A 17500-nucleotide genomic window follows, 5' to 3' on the forward strand; every position below is an offset into this window, starting at 1 on the left:
AAGATGGGGAAAGAGGGGGATAGAGTAGAAAGAGAGATGGGGAAAGAGGAGGATAGATTAGAAAGAGAGATGGGGATTAAAGAGGAGGATAGAGTAGAAAGAGAGATGGGGAAAGAGGAGGATAGAGTAGAAAGAGAGATGGGGATTAAAGAGGAGGATAGAGTAGAAAGAGAGATGGGGAAAGAGGAGGATAGAGTAGAAAGAGAGATGGGGAAAGAGGAGGATAGAGTAGAAAGAGAGATGGGGATTAAAGAGGAGGATAGAGTAGAAAGAGAGATGGGGAAAGAGGAGGATAGAGTAGAAAGAGAGATGGGGAAAGAGGAGGGTAGAGTAGAAAGAGAGATGGGGAAAGAGGAGGATAGAGTAGAAAGAGAGATGGGGAAAGAGGAGGATAGAGTAGAAAGATAGATGGGGATTAAAGAGGATAGAGTAGAAAGAGAGATGGGGAAAGAGGAGGATAGAGTAGAAAGAGAGATGGGGAAAGAGGAGGATAGAGTAGAAAGAGAGATGGGGATTAAAGAGGAGGATAGAGTAGAAAGAGAGATGGGGAAAGAGGAGGATAGAGTAGAAAGAGAGATGGGGAAAGAGGAGGATAGAGTAGAAAGAGAGATGGGGAAAGAGGAGGATAGAGTAGAAAGAGAGATGGGGATTAAAGAGGAGGATAGAGTAGAAAGAGAGATGGGGAAAGAGGAGGATAGAGTAGAAAGAGAGATGGGGAAAGAGGAGGATAGAGTAGAAAGATATATGGGGATTAAAGAGGATAGAGTAGAAAGAGAGATGGGGAAAGAGGAGGATAGAGTAGAAAGAGAGATGGGGAAAGAGGAGGATAGAGTAGAAAGAGAGATGGGGAAAGAGGAGGATAGAGTAGAAAGAAAGATGAAGTGAAGGTTAAGTGAAGGTTGAATAGAGGTTGAATAGAGATTAAGTGAAGGTTGAATAGAGGTTGAATAAAGGTTGAATAGAGATTAAGTGAAGGTTGAATAAAGGTTGAATAGAGATTAAGTGAAGGTTGAAAAGAGGTTGAATAGAGATTAAGTGAAGGTTGAATAAAGGTTGAATAGAGATTAAGTGAAGGTTGAATAGAGGTTGAATAAAGGTTGAATAGAGATTAAGTGAAGGTTGAATAGAGATGAAGTGAAGGTTGAATAAAGGTTGAATAGAGATGAAGTGAAGGTTGAATAGAGGTTATGTAAGGGTTCCTACCTCAGCCATGTTGATGAGTCCCAGAGCCAGGGTCTTGTAGCCCAGGATGGTTCGGTTCTTATAACGTTTACGTCGCTGGAGCATGATCTGGAGCTGGTTGGCATCTCTCTTCAGGAAGTGGGGGTACTGTGAGGGAACACACACACACACAGGTCAGGATGATAAATGAGTGAAATGCAGAGTGAGACCTTCCTCTTCTCATGGTCAGCCTGCATAATTAGGATGGGAGGGATTATTGGAGTGCGGCGTAACATTCCTGTTCTCTGATTCGTCTCTGACTCCAGGATATGACGGATCACATAACCTCTTTCTAAACCTACATTCATGAAGCGCTGCTCGCCAACTTCCAATGGAAAGACCCCAGTTCCACCTACTATACTAACCCCAATGCCCATGTAGTTACAAATGGCTTGGACATTTGACCAGATCAGGTAACAAAAACCCTGGGTTGAAAAACGTAGTTATGAATAGACTCCATTCCTGTCTGCCGTTTCTAACCAACCAGCTGTAGTATACCTACCTGTAGAGAGAAGGTGAGCTGAAGATCTGTCTCAGTCAGCCCCGCGGAAGACAACAATATCTCATTGGACCTCAGGATCCTCTTAGAACCCTGGGAAAGAGAAGGAGGCAAGGAGGAAGGAGAGAAGAGGGGGGGATGAAGACCAGAAGATTGATAGAAGAGAGGGAGGAAGGAAGGAGAGAAGAGGGGGGGTGAAGACCGGAAGAGAGATAGAAGAGAGAGGGAGGAAGGAAAGAGAGAAGAGGGGGGGGTGAAGACCGGAAGAGAAAAGAGAGGGAGGGAGGAAGGAGAGATCTGGTTGAGGATAATCATTGACGTACCACAGATAAATCTAAACAATTAGCCTTCATGGACCCCATACAGAGGGAAGAGGGATGGACATGGGGAAACAGAGGGAGAAAAGAAGGGAGCAGTGAGAATGAGAAGAGAACAAGAGAGTAGTGACGGAGAAGAGGAATTGAGAGATGATGGGCATTGAATAGACAGAAGAGGAGAAGAGGTAGGGAGAGAAACAGAGAGAGAAGAGAAAGAGAGAGAGAGAGAAAGAGAGAGAGAGAGAGAGAAAAGAGAGAGAGAGAGAGAGAGAGAGAGAGAGAGAGAGAAAGAGAGAGAGAGAAAGAGAGAGAGAGAGAGAGAGAGAGAGAGAGAGAAAGAGAGAGAGAGAGAGAGGTCTGAGCAGTACTTGTAGTTTGACAGCGATGACCACGGAGGTGAGGTCTTTATCAAGCTCCTTCAACATGATCAGCTTCTTCAGCGTCAGGTTGAACAGCCTGGGGAACACAGGAGGGAAACACTGAGAAACATGTACAAACAACATTATAGGAACGTTAGATTAACCACTTAAACAATATGGTACCGAACACGTCCCCGAGAAGACAGGAGGGAGACACAGGTACAAACAACATTCTAGGTTAATCCATGGTACAGAACACACTGTCACTGACAGAAAACCCCATTACATCACATCAGATGTACCATTATGGTATAGGATACACTGTCACTGACAGAAAACCCCATTACATCACGTCAGATGTACCATTATGGTATAGGATACACTGTCACTGACAGAAAACCCCATTACATCACGTCAGATGTACCATTATGGTATAGGATACACTATCACTGACAGAAAACCCCATTACATCACGTCAGATGTACCATTATGGTATAGGATACGCTGTCACTGACAGAAAACCCCATTACATCACGTCAGATGTACCATTATGGTATAGGATACACTGTCACTGACAGAAAACCCCATTACATCACGTCAGATGTACCATTATGGTATAGGATACACTGTCACTGACAGAAAACTCCATTACATCACGTCAGATGTACCATTATGGTATAGGATACGCTGTCACTGACAGAAAACCCCATTACATAACGTCAGATGTACCATTATGGTATAGAATACACTGTCACTGACAGAAAACCCCATTACATCACGTCAGATGTACCATTATGGTATAGGATACACTGTCACTGACAGAAAACCCCATTACATCACGTCAGATGTACCATTATGGTATAGGATACACTGTCACTGACAGAAAACCCCATTACATCACGTCAGATGTACCATTATGGTATAGGATACGATGTCACTGACAGAAAACCCCATTACATCACGTCAGATGTACCATTATGGTATAGGATACACTGTCACTGACAGAAGACCCCATTACATCACGTCAGATGTACCATTATGGTATAGGCTACACTGTCACTGACAGAAAACCCCATTACATCACGTCAGATGTACCATTATGGTATAGGATACACTGTCACTGACAGAAAACCCCATTACATCACGTCAGATGTACCATTATGGTATAGGATACACTGTCACTGACAGAAAACCCCATTACATCACGTCAGATGTACCATTATGGTATAGGCTACACTGTCACTGACAGAAAACCCCATTACATCACGTCAGATGTACCATTATGGTATAGGATACACTGTCACTGACAGAAAACCCCATTACATCACGTCAGATGTACCATTATGGTATAGGATACACTGTCACTGACAGAAAACCCCATTACATCACGTCAGATGTACCATTATGGTATAGGCTACACTGTCACTGACAGAAAACCCCATTACATCACGTCAGATGTACCATTATGGTATAGGATACACTGTCACTGACAGAAAACCCCATTACATCACGTCAGATGTACCATTATGGTATAGGATACGATGTCACTGACAGAAAACCCCATTACATCACGTCAGATGTACCATTATGGTATAGGATACACTGTCACTGACAGAAAACCCCATTACATCACGTCAGATGTACCATTATGGTATAGGATACGATGTCACTGACAGAAAACCCCATTACATCACGTCAGATGTACCATTATGGTATAGGATACACTGTCACTGACAGAAAACCCCATTACATCACGTCAGATGTACCATTATGGTATAGGCTACACTGTCACTGACAGAAAACCCCATTACATCACGTCAGATGTACCATTATGGTATAGGATACACTGTCACTGACAGAAAACCCCATTACATCACATCAGATGTACCATTATGGTATAGGATACGATGTCACTGACAGAAAACCCCATTACATCACGTCAGATGTACCATTATGGTATAGGATACGCTGTCACTGACAGAAGACCCCATTACATCACGTCAGATGTACCATTATGGTATAGGCTACACTGTCACTGACAGAAAACCCCATTACATCACGTCAGATGTACCATTATGGTATAGGATACGATGTCACTGACAGAAAACCCCATTACATCACGTCAGATGTACCATTATGGTATAGGATACGCTGTCACTGACAGAAAACCCCATTACATCACGTCAGATGTACCATTATGGTATAGGATACGCTGTCACTGACAGAAAACCCCATTACATCACGTCAGATGTACCATTATGGTATAGGATACGATGTCACTGACAGAAAACCCCATTACATCACGTCAGATGTACCATTATGGTATAGGATACGCTGTCACTGACAGAAGACCCCATTACATCACGTCAGATGTACCATTATGGTATAGGCTACACTGTCACTGACAGAAAACCCCATTACATCACGTCAGATGTACCATTATGGTATAGGGTACACTGTCACTGACAGAAAACCCCATTACATCACGTCAGATGTACCATTATGGTATAGGATACACTGTCACTGACAGAAAACCCCAGTACATCACATCAGATGTACCATTATGGTATAGGATACACTGTCACTGACAGAAGACCCCATTACATCACGTCAGATGTACCATTATGGTACAGAACACACTGTCACTGACAGAAAACCCCATTACATCACGTCAGATGTACCATTATGGTATAGGACACACTGTCACTGACAGAAAACCCCATTACATCACGTCAGATGTACCATTATGGTATAGGATACACTGTCACTGACAGAAAACCCCATTACATCACGTCAGATGTACCATTATGGTATAGGATACACTGTCACTGACAGAAAACCCCATTACATCACGTCAGATGTACCATTATGGTATAGGCTACACTGTCACTGACAGAAAACCCCATTACATCACGTCAGATGTACCATTATGGTATAGGATACACTGTCACTGACAGAAAACCCCATTACATCACGTCAGATGTACCATTATGGTATAGGCTACACTGTCACTGACAGAAAACCCCATTACATCACGTCAGATGTACCATTATGGTATAGGATACACTGTCACTGACAGAAAACCCCATTACATCACGTCAGATGTACCATTATGGTATAGGATACACTGTCACTGACTACTCCATTTTTACTGAGAAGGAAGGGACCTTTCATTAGCTTTTCCAATTGCTATTAAAGACACAGCTGAACAAATACTCAGAAAGGTAAGTCAACACCCCAAAGACAAGCACTGCAGCTGATCAGGATGCTTCCGGAAACCCGCCAAACAAACCCATCACAACGACAGCATGTCTGACAATACCGGCCTTATTGTTTCCAAAATATTACAGGAAAGACTGTAAATGGAGGCTAGACCTCACCCACTCCCCCTCAGCCCTCCCTACTCACACTCAGTCCTCACCCTTCCCTACTCACACTCAGTCCTCACCCTTCCCACTCACACTGAGTCCTCACCCTCCCCGCTCACCCTCATCCCTCCCTACTCACACTCAGTCCTCACCCTCCCCACTCACACTCAGTCCTCACCCTCCCCACTCACACTCAGTCCTCCCTACTCACACTCAGTCCTCACCCTCATCCCTCCCTACTCACACTCAGTCCTCACCCTCCCCACACACCCTTAGCCCCCCTCCCCTCCCATCTTACCCTCAGCCCCCCTCCCCTCACCTGGCTGCTCCCCCACCCCTCCTCCTCCCAACAACAGAACAGTCCAACCAGAAGGTCAGTGTGTTGAATTATTCACCTCTGGGGCCTCAGAGGCATAACGTAAACCAAACATTTGCCAGGACAGAGAGATGGAAAGAGAGAGGATGTGGGATAGGAGAAGAGAGACAAAGGGGTTGTTAGACAGACAGACAAACTAGACGGGCAGACAGACAGACAAACTAGACAGAGACAGGCAGACAGACAGACAAACTAGACAGAGACAGGCAGACAGACATACCGAGACAGGCAGACAAACAGAGACAGGCAAACAGACAGAAAGAGACAGGCAGACAGACATACAGAGACAGGCAGACAGAAATACAGAGACAGGCAGACAGACATACAGAGACGGGCAGACAGACATACAGAGACAGGCAGGCAGACAGAGACAGGCAAACAGACAGACAGAGACAGGCAGAGACAGGCGAACAGACAGAAAGAGACAGACAGAGACAGAGGCAGACATAAGAGACAGGCAAACAGACATACAGAGACAGGCAGACAGACATACAGAGACAGGCAGACAGACAGAGACAGGCAAACAGACAGAAAGAGACAGACAGAGACAGACATACAGAGACAGGCAGACAGACAGAGACAGGCAAACACACAGAAATAGACAGGCAGAGACATACAGAGACAGGCAGACAGACAGAGACAGGCAAACACACAGAAATAGACAGGCAGAGACAGAGGCAGACATACAGAGACAGGCAGACAGACATAAAGAGACTAACAGAGACAAAAACAGACAGAGACAGGCAGACAGACAGAAAGAGACAGACAGAGACAGACATACAGAGACAGGCAGACAGACGTCTGGGATAATGTGGCCTGGACACAGCAGGGTAATGATTGTCCAAAGAACCAGTTAGTGGAGCCATACCCCAACCCTCTAGTCACTTTGTGTAGGTTTGAAAGGGTCAGTCAGATAAATATAAGCCAGCTATAATTAGGACTGGATAAGTACATGGTAATACGAGCTACAATCTGCCCTCTGATAGGTGGAAATGATCCCAACCATTCAGATCTAGTACAACTAGGGTGATGGGAGTAGGATGTATGGAGTAGGGTGTATGGGGCAGATAGAGGATAGGGAGTAGGGGATAGGGAATAAGGGGTAGGGTGTAGGGAATAGAGGATAGACAGAGGATAGGGGACAGGGAGTAGGGGGTAGGGAATAAGAGGTAGGGTGTAGGGACTAGAGGATAGACAGAGGATAGGGAGTAGGGTATACGGAGAAGAGGGTAGGGGATAGGAAGCAGGGAGGAGGGGATAAGGAGGAGGGGATAGGAAGTAGGGGATGGGGGATATGAGGTGGGGAGTATGGATGGATTTGGAACTGGTCATAGAAATACGGGGTTGGGATTGAGGACAGTTAGAATACTGATATGGACAGGAAGTTGAGGACAGTTAGAATACTGATATGGACAGGAAGTTGAGGACAGTTAGAATACTGATATGGACAGGAGGTTGAGGACAGTTAGAATACTGATATGGACAGGAGGTTGAGGACAATTAGAATACTGATATGGACAGGAAGTTGAGGAAAGTTAGAATACTGATATGGACAGGAGGTTGAGGACAGTTAGAATACTGATATGGACAGGAGGTTGAGGACAGTTAGAATACTGATATGGACAGGAAGTTGAGGACAGTTAGAATACTGATATGGACAGGAAGTTGAGGACAGTTAGAATACTGATATGGACAGGAAGTTGAGGACAGTTAGAATACTGATATGGACAGGAAGTTGAGGACAGTTAGAATACTGATATGGACAGGCAGTTAAGGACAGTTAGAATGCTGATATGGACAGGAAGTTGAGGACAGTTAGAATACTGATATGGACAGGAGGTTGAGGACAATTAGAATACTGATATGGACAGGAAGTTGAGGACAGTTAGAATGCTGCCATGGACAGGAAGTTGAGGACAGTTAGAATGCTGCCACGGACAGGAAGTTGAGGACAGTTAGAATGCTGCCATGGACAGGAAGTTGAGGACAGTTAGAATACTGATATGGACAGGAAGTTGAGGACAGTTAGAATGCTGATATGGACAGGAAGTTGAGGACAGTTAGAATACTGATATGAACAGGAGGTTGAGGACAGTTAGAATGCTGATATGGACAGGAAGTTGAGGACAGTTAGAATACTGATATGGACAGGAAGTTGAGGACAGTTAGAATACTGATATGGACAGGAGGTTGAGGACAGTTAGAATACTGATATGGACAGGAAGTTGAGGACAGTTAGAATACTGATATGGACAGGAAGTTGAGGTATGGTTCCAGAAGAAAGACATGCAGAACATTAAAACACCAGACTGTCTGAGGGTTGATGATCAGTGTGCTATTACATCATTCTATTGATTCATTTAACCTTTATTAAATAAATTGAGGATGAATCATGACAAGGTAGTTTATCAAGGACATCCTACTTACTTCCTGTTAATATTCATGATGAACTACAGTGCCTTGCGAAAGTATTCGGCCCCTTGAACTTTGCGACCTTTTGCCACATTTCAGGCTTCAAACATAAATATATAAAACTGTATTTTTTTGTGAAGAAGTGGAACGCCATTTATTGGATATTTCAAACTTTTTTAACAAATCAAAAACTGAAAAATTGGGCGTGCAAAATTATTCAGCCCCTTTACTTTCAGTGCAGCAAACTCTCTCCAGAAGTTCAGTGAGGATCTCTGAATGATCCAATGTTGACCTAAATGACTAATGATGATAAATACAATCCACCTGTGTGTAATCAAGTCTCCGTATAAATGCACCTGCACTGTGATAGTCTCAGAGGTCCGTCAAAAGCGCAGAGAGCATCATGAAGAACAAGGAACACACCAGGCAGGTCCGAGATACTGTTGTGAAGAAGTTTAAAGCAGGATTTGGATACAAAAAGATTTCCCAAGCTTTAAACATCCCAAGGAGCACTGTGCAAGCGATAATATTGAAATGGAAGGAGTATCAGACCACTGCAAATCTACCAAGACCTGGCCGTCCCTCTAAACTTTCAGCTCATAAAAGGAGAAGACTGATCAGAGATGCAGCCAAGAGGCCCATGATCACTCTGGATGAACTGCAGAGATCTACAGCTGAGGTGGGAGACTCTGTCCATAGGACAACAATCAGTCGTATATTGCACAAATCTGGCCGTTTTGGAAGAGTGGCAAGAAGAAAGCCATTTCTTAAAGATATCCATAAAGTGTCGTTTAAAGTTTGCCACAGCCACCTGGGAGACACACCAAACATGTGGAAAAAGGTGCTCTGGTCAGATGAAACCAAAATTGAACTTTTTGGCAACAATGCAAAACGTTATGTTTGGCGTAAAAGCAACACAGCTCATCACCCTGAACACACCATCCCCACTGTCAAACATGGTGGTGGCAGCATCATGGTTTGGGCCTGCTTTTCTTCAGCAGGGACAGGGATGCTGGTTAAAATTGATGGGAAGATGGATGGAGCCAAATACAGGACCATTCTGGAAGAAACCCTGATGGAGTCTGCAAAAGACCTGAGACTGGGACGGAGATTTGTCTTCCAACAAGACAATGATCCAAAACATAAAGCAAAATCTACAATGGAATGGTTCAAAAATAAACATATCCAGGTGTTAGAATGGCCAAGTCAAAGTCCAGACCTGAATCCAATCGAGAATCTGTGGAAAGAACTGAAAACTGCTGTTCACAAATGCTCTCCATCCAACCTCACTGAGCTCGAGCTGTTTTGTAAGGAGGAATGGGAAAAAATTTCAGTCTCTCGATGTGCAAAACTGATAGAGACATACCCCAAGCGACTTACAGCTGTAATCGCAGCAAAAGGTGGCGCTACAAAGTATTAACTTAAGGGGGCTGAATAATTTTGCACGCCCAATTTTTCAGTTTTTGATTTGTTAAAAAAGTTTGAAATATCCAATAAATGGCGTTCCACTTCATGATTGTGTCCCACTTGTTGTTGATTCTTCACAAAAAAATACAGTTTTATATCTTTATGTTTGAAGCCTGAAATGTGGCAAAAGGTCGCAAAGTTCAAGGGGGCCGAAAACTTTCGCAAGGCACTGTATGACCAAACATTTCTATTCTATCTTTATTTAACTAGACGGTCTGCCTGTTCAGGGGCAGAATGACAGATTGTCACCTTGTCAGCTTTGGGATTCGATCTAGCAACCTTTCGGTTTCTGGCCCAACGCTCTAAACACATGGAGCATCATCAAAAAGGTCTATGAAATTACAAAGTGAGCAAACTAAAAAACCTCCACCACGTTCATTTGAATTACAGACAGTCCACAGCCATGAGCCAAATTCATAATAAAGTCTCCTGTATGGAGGCCCATATTCAGTGTCTCAGAGTAGGAGTGCTGATCTCGGATCAGGTCCCCCTCTGTCCATAATAATAATACTAACTATGATTTAAAATGATAACTGATCCTAGATCGGCAGTCCTACTCTGAGACGCTTTGTGAATACAGGCCCTGTATGCCTAATCTTTACTCCGACAGCTCTCTCCTGCTCTCTCCAAGCGTGAGACTATGTCTGCCTCTCTCATCGACTGTCTGTCTGTATATGAGGCTTCTACCTTAGAGAGACATCACTCTCTGATAGCATACCCCAACTATCAACTCTCTCTCTTTCCCTCTCTCTCTTTCCCTTCTCTCTCTCTCACTCTCCTTCTCCCCCTCTCCATCTCGCTCTTGCTCTCAATCTCTGGGTTCTCTCTCTCCATCTGCCTCTCTCGCTCTTTCTCGCTCCCCTCCCTGTGTCCTGACACTAGGGTCAGACTGACTTGTAAAACACAAAGGATCCCTGTTCTCATAAATGTTACTCTCTGTGTGTGTGTGTGTGTGTGTGTGTGTGTGTGTGTGTGCATACATGCTTGCGAGTGCCATGAGTTTTAGACACCTGCCTGTTGAAATACTACAGAAAATACCCGTGTTTTATACAGCTAAATGAACACTAAATTCATTCTAAATGTACAGCTAAAGTAATGCTAAAATGAATCTAAATGTACATCTAAATAAATCTAATCTCTTCTCTCACAGATATGTATTCTAAAGTCTCAGGCATCTGTCTGCAACAACATAAATCCCCTATTTTGACATATGAAGCACAGATCAATGTGAAATAGTGCCGGAGTGAAATGGGGCTTGTGAACAATACAAAGCCGTTAGATTAATTCTCCTTCACGGCTTTAGTAGAGAAAGGAATGAATATGGATGAAACTGTGAAATTACACACACACACACACACACACACACACACACACACACACACACACACACGGCTATTAGAGGAGGTTTAAATTCCTGATTGTGGCTTTCAGGGGCAAGTGCAATATGGTTCCCTTGGTAACAGAGACTAGCATGGAACATGACCTTGCTGTGTCATCTGTTTCATACAAGACACACACATACCTTCCCTCCTGTGCATGTTCTCAATCATTCTGCCTGACCTTCAGAAAGCCCCCTCCACCCCCTCTCTTTGTCTGTCCTCCATATATAGGTAATATGGTACCGTTTGGAACACATCCTATGTCTTCAACAGTCAGGGGGAAAGACAAGCACACGGTTTAATTCTTACAGTCCGGGCTTCAAACCCACTAATCCTCCTTCAGACCTCTGACCTCTGACCCTGGCCGTGTGCTGGGGGATTGGTGTACCGTTGTCTGGTTCCTTCAGTGTGGAGTCCAAAAGGGGGTAGAGCCTACCCATAAGCCTCTTGGGGGATTTGAAAAATGAAAAGGGCACCATGTCAGGATTCAAGCTATCAGTCCCAGCCACCACCATCCTTTCACACACAAACTCTTCACAGAAAGGCTTCTTCAACGGGTGTGAGGTGACAGCCATGGAACGAGAGGAGGGAGGAGGAGGGTGGAGGACAGTAAACGACATGAAATATGGCCCAGGTTCTGAGCCATTTTGAAGGGAAACTGACAACAATTTTAAAATAGAACTGTTAAAGTCTAACGACTGCATGTATCAAGGGAAAACCACTGTGGAGATGAAGATGTCTGCTGTTGTTGTTGTTGTTATTGTTGGGAAGACACGCTGTAACATCTATTTCAAATCCCCTATTTAATACAGTCAGTATAACCCAGTGTAGTGTTATCCTGTAGGGACACAACACATTACATATTTAATACAGTCAGTATAACCCAGTGTAGTGTTGTCCTGTAGGGACACAACACATTACATATTTAATACAGTCAGTATAACCCAGTGTAGTGTTGTCCTGTAGAGACACAACACATTACATATTTAATACAGTCAGTATAACCCAGTGAGTCAGTATAACCCAGTGTAGTGTTGTCCTGTAGGGACACAACACATTACATATTTAATACAGTCAGTATAACCCAGTGAGTCAGTATAACCCAGTGTAGTGTTGTCCTGTAGAGACACAACACATTACATATTTAATACAGGAGCAACGTCAGTATAACCCAGTGTAGTGTTGTCCTGTAGGGACACAACACATTACATATTTAATACAGTCAGTATAACCCAGTGTAGTGTTGACCTGTAGGGACACAACACATTACATATTTAATACAGTCAGTATAACCCAGTGTAGTGTTGTCCTGTAGGGACACAACACATTACATATTTAATATAGTCAGTATAACCCAGTGTAGTGTTGTCCTGTAGAGACACAACACATTACATATTTAATACAGTCAGTATAAAACCAGTGTAGTGTTGTCCTGTAGGGACACAACACATTACATATTTAATACAGTCGACAAACCTAATATAAACAACACAGCTCTGACAAACCTAATGTAAACAACACAGCTCTGACAAACCCAATGTAAACAACACAGCTCTGACAAACCTAATATAAACAACACAGCTCTGACAAACCTAATATAAACAACACAGCTCTGACAAACCTAATGTCAACAACACAGCTCTGACAAACCTAATGTAAACAACACAGCTCTGACAAACCTAATGTAAAGAACACAGCTCTGACAAACCTAATGTAAACAACACAGCTCTGACAAACCTAATATAAACACAGCTCTGACAAACCTAATGTAAACAACACAGCTCTGACAAACCTAATATAAACACAGCTCTGACAAACCTAATGTAAACAACACAGCTCTGACAAACCTAATATAAACACAGCTCTGACAAACCTAATGTCAACAACCCAGCTCTGACAAACCTAATGTAAACAACACAGCTCTGACAAACCTAATGTAAACAACACAGCTCTGACAAACCTAATGTAAACAACACAGCTCTGACAAACCTAATGTAAACACATCTCTGACAAACCTAATGTAAACACAGCTCTGACAAACCTAATGTAAACAACACAGCTCTGACAAACCTAATGTAAACAACACAGCTCTGACAAACCTAATGTAAACAACACAGCTCTGACAAACCTAATGTAAACAACACAGCTCTGACAAACCTAATGTAAACAACACAGCTCTGACAAACCTAATGTAAACAACACAGCTCTGACAAACCTAATGTAAACAACACAGCTCTGACAAACCTAATGTAAACAAGACAGCTCTGACAAACCTAATGTAAACAAGACAGCTCTGACAAACCTAATGTAAACAACACAGCTCTGACAAACCTAATATAAACACAGCTCTGACAAACCTAATGTAAACAACACAGCTCTGACAAACCTAATGTAAACAACACAGCTCTGACAAACCTAATATAAACACAGCTCTGACAAACCTAATGTAAACAACACAGCTCTGACAAACCTAATATAAACAACACAGCTCTGACAAACCTAATGTAAACAACACAGCTCTGACAGACCTAATGTAAACACATCTCTGACAAACCTAATGTAAACAACACAGCTCTGACAAACCTAATATAAACACAGCTCTGACAAACCTAATATAAACACAGCTCTGACAAACCTAATGTAAACAACACAGCTCTGACAATCCTAATATAAACACAGCTCTGACAAACCTAATGTAAACAACACAGCTCTGACAAACCTAATATAAACACAGCTCTGACAAACCTAATGTAAACAACACAGCTCTGACAAACCTAATATAAACACAGCTCTGACAATCCTAATGTCAACAACACAGCTCTGACAAACCTAATGTCAACAACACAGCTCTGACAAACCTAATGTAAACAACCCAGCTCTGACAAACCTAATATAAACAACCCAGCTCTGACAAACCTAATGTCAACAACACAGCTCTGACAAACCTAATGTAAACAACCCAGCTCTGACAAACCTATTGTCAACAACACAGCTCTGACAAACCTAATATAAACAACACAGCTCTGACAAACCTAATGTCAACAACACAGCTCTGACAAACCTAATATAAACAACACAGCTCTGACAAACCCAATGTAAACAACACAGCTCTGACAAACCCAATGTAAACAACACAGCTCTGACAAACCTAATATAAACAACACAGCTCTGACAAACCCAATGTAAACAACACAGCTCTGACAAACCTAATGTAAACAACACAGCTCTGACAAACCTAATATAAACAACACAGCTCTGACAAACCTAATGTAAACACATCTCTGACAAACGTAATGTAAACAACACAGCTCTGACAAACCTAATGTAAACAACACAGCTCTGACAAACCTAATATAAACAACACAGCTCTGACAAACCTAATGTAAACAACACAGCTCTGACAAACCTAATATAAACAACACAGCTCTGACAAACCTAATGTAAACAACACAGCTCTGACAAACCCAATGTAAACAACACAGCTCTGACAAACCTAATGTAAACAACACAGCTCTGACAAACCTAATGTAAACAACACAGCTCTGACAAACCTAATATAAACAACACAGCTCTGACAAACCTAATGTAAACAACCCAGCTCTGACAAACCCAATGTAAACAACACAGCTCTGACAAACCTAATATAAACAACACAGCTCTGACAAACCCAATGTAAACAACACAGCTCTAACAACCCCAATGTAAACAACACAGCTTTGACAAACCTAATGTAAACAACACAGCTCTGGTGACACCCGTCTCAAAAATGAATGGTTCTGACCACTTCAAACGTTTGGAAATTAAGCTTCTCCTCCCAAAGGTGCCGTTCTGCTCATAAAATTACCATCAACTTTACCCACTTAACGTAAAAATTGAAAACTGCTATTGGGTAAATGATATCTATAAAGTTGAATCCCCCTTGTCCTAAAAATGAATATGTATTAAGACGATTATAACAACTATTAGTTCATAATTATTGTCCATAATTGTCTGTTACACGATTATATAATAATTGTACCAGCTCCAGTTATGTTATGGTTGAGAAGAGACCAACGCAGACAGTTATCAATGGGTTGTGTTAAGATGGGCAGTTATCAATGGGTTGTGTTAAGATGGACAGTTATCAATGGGTTGTGTTAAGATGGACAGTTATCAATGGGTTGTGTTAAGATGGACAGTTATCAATGGGTTGTGTTAAGATGGACAGTTATCAATGGGTTGTGTTAAGATGGACAGTTATCAATGGGTTGTGTTAAGATGGACAGTTATCAATGGGTTGTGTTAAGATGGGCAGTTATCAATGGGTTGTGTTAAGATGGGCAGTTATCAATGGGTTGTGTTAAGATGGACAGTTATCAATGGGTTGTGTTAAGATGGGCAGTTATCAATGGGTTGTGTTAAGATGGACAGTTATCAATGGGTTGTGTTAAGATAGACCGACCCAGACCGTTATCATTGGGTTGTGTTAAGATAGACCGACGCAGACCGTTATCATTGGGTTGTGTTAAGATAGACCGACACAGACCGTTATCATTGGGTTGTGTTAAGATAGACTGACGCAGACCGTTATCATTGGGTTGTGTTAAGATAGACCGACGCAGACCGTTATCATTGGGTTGTGTTAAGATAGACCGACACAGACCGTTATCATTGGGTTGTGTTAAGATAGACCGACGCAGACCGTTATCATTGGGTTGTGTTAAGATAGACCGACACAGACCGTTATCATTGGGTTGTGTTAAGATAAACCGACGCAGACCGTTATCATTGGGTTGTGTTAAGATAGACCGACACAGACCGTTATCATTGGGTTGTGTTAAGATAGACCGACACAGACCGTTATCATTGGGTTGTGTTAAGATAGACCGACGCAGACCGTTATCATTGGGTTGTGTTAAGATAGACCGACGCAGACCGGTATCATTGGGTTGTGTTAAGATAGATCGACGCAGACCGTTATCATTGGGTTGTGTTAAGATAGACCGACACAGACCGTTATCATTGGGTTGTGTTAAGATAGACCGACACAGACCGTTATCATTGGGTTGTGTTAAGATAGACCGACGCAGACCGTTATCATTGGGTTGTGTTAAGATAGACCGACGCAGACCGGTATCATTGGGTTGTGTTAAGATAGATCGACGCAGACCGTTATCATTGGGTTGTGTTAAGATAGACCGACGCAGACCGTTATCATTGGGTTGTGTTAAGATAGACCGACACAGACCGTTTTCATTGGGTTGTGTTAAGATAGACCGACGCAGACCGTTATCATTGGGTTGTGTTAAGATAGACCGACACAGACCGTTATCATTGGGTTGTGTTAAGATAGACCGACACAGACCGTTATCATTGGGTTGTGTTAAGATAGACCGACACAGACCGTTATCATTGGGTTGTGTTAAGATAGACCGACGCAGACCGTTATCATTGGGTTGTGTTAAGATAGACCGACGCAGACCGGTATCATTGGGTTGTGTTAAGATAGATCGACGCAGACCGTTATCATTGGGTTGTGTTAAGATAGACCGACGCAGACCGTTATCATTGGGTTGTGTTAAGATAGACCGACACAGACCGTTATCATTGGGTTGTGTTAAGATAGACCGACGCAGACCGTTATCATTGGGTTGTGTTAAGATAGACCGACACAGACCGTTATCATTGGGTTGTGTTAAGATAGACCGACACAGACCGTTATCATTGGGTTGTGTTAAGATAGACCGACACAGACCGTTATCATTGGGTTGTGTTAAGATAGACCGACGCAGACCGTTATCATTGGGTTGTGTTAAGATAGACCGACACAGACCGTTATCATTGGGTTGTGTTAAGATAGACCGACGCAGACCGTTATCATTGGGTTGTGTTAAGATAGACCGACACAGACCGTTATCATTGGGTTGTGTTAAGATAGACCGACACAGACCGTTATCATTGGGTTGTGTTAAGATAGACCGACGCAGACCGGTATCATTGGGTTGTGTTAAGATAGACCGACGCAGACCGTTATCATTGGGTTGTGTTAAGATAGACCGACACAGACCGTTATCATTGGGTTGTGTTAAGATAGACCGACGCAGACCGTTATCATTGGGTTGT

At 42.8% G+C, this 17500-nt stretch overlaps 1 protein-coding gene across 2 annotated transcripts in view; it reads right to left on the reverse strand.

The window, feature by feature from the left end:
- Positions 1–17500, reverse strand: part of LOC110531563 (phosphofurin acidic cluster sorting protein 1) — an 82549-nt gene that overhangs the window by 26619 nt on the left and 38430 nt on the right. For both annotated transcript variants that reach the window (XM_036987390.2, XM_036987389.2), the window contains exons 2-4: positions 2406–2493; positions 1724–1813; positions 1204–1329 (exon numbers count right to left, since the gene is read on the reverse strand). In XM_036987390.2, the coding sequence (XP_036843285.2) occupies positions 1204–1329; positions 1724–1813; positions 2406–2493 (304 nt within the window). The remainder of the gene's footprint in view (positions 1–1203; positions 1330–1723; positions 1814–2405; positions 2494–17500) is intronic.

This window comes from Oncorhynchus mykiss, chromosome 9 (genome assembly GCF_057628025.1).
Source record: "Oncorhynchus mykiss isolate SJ-2025 chromosome 9, ASM5762802v1, whole genome shotgun sequence".
In the NCBI taxonomy this organism is placed as follows: domain Eukaryota; kingdom Metazoa; phylum Chordata; class Actinopteri; order Salmoniformes; family Salmonidae; genus Oncorhynchus; species Oncorhynchus mykiss.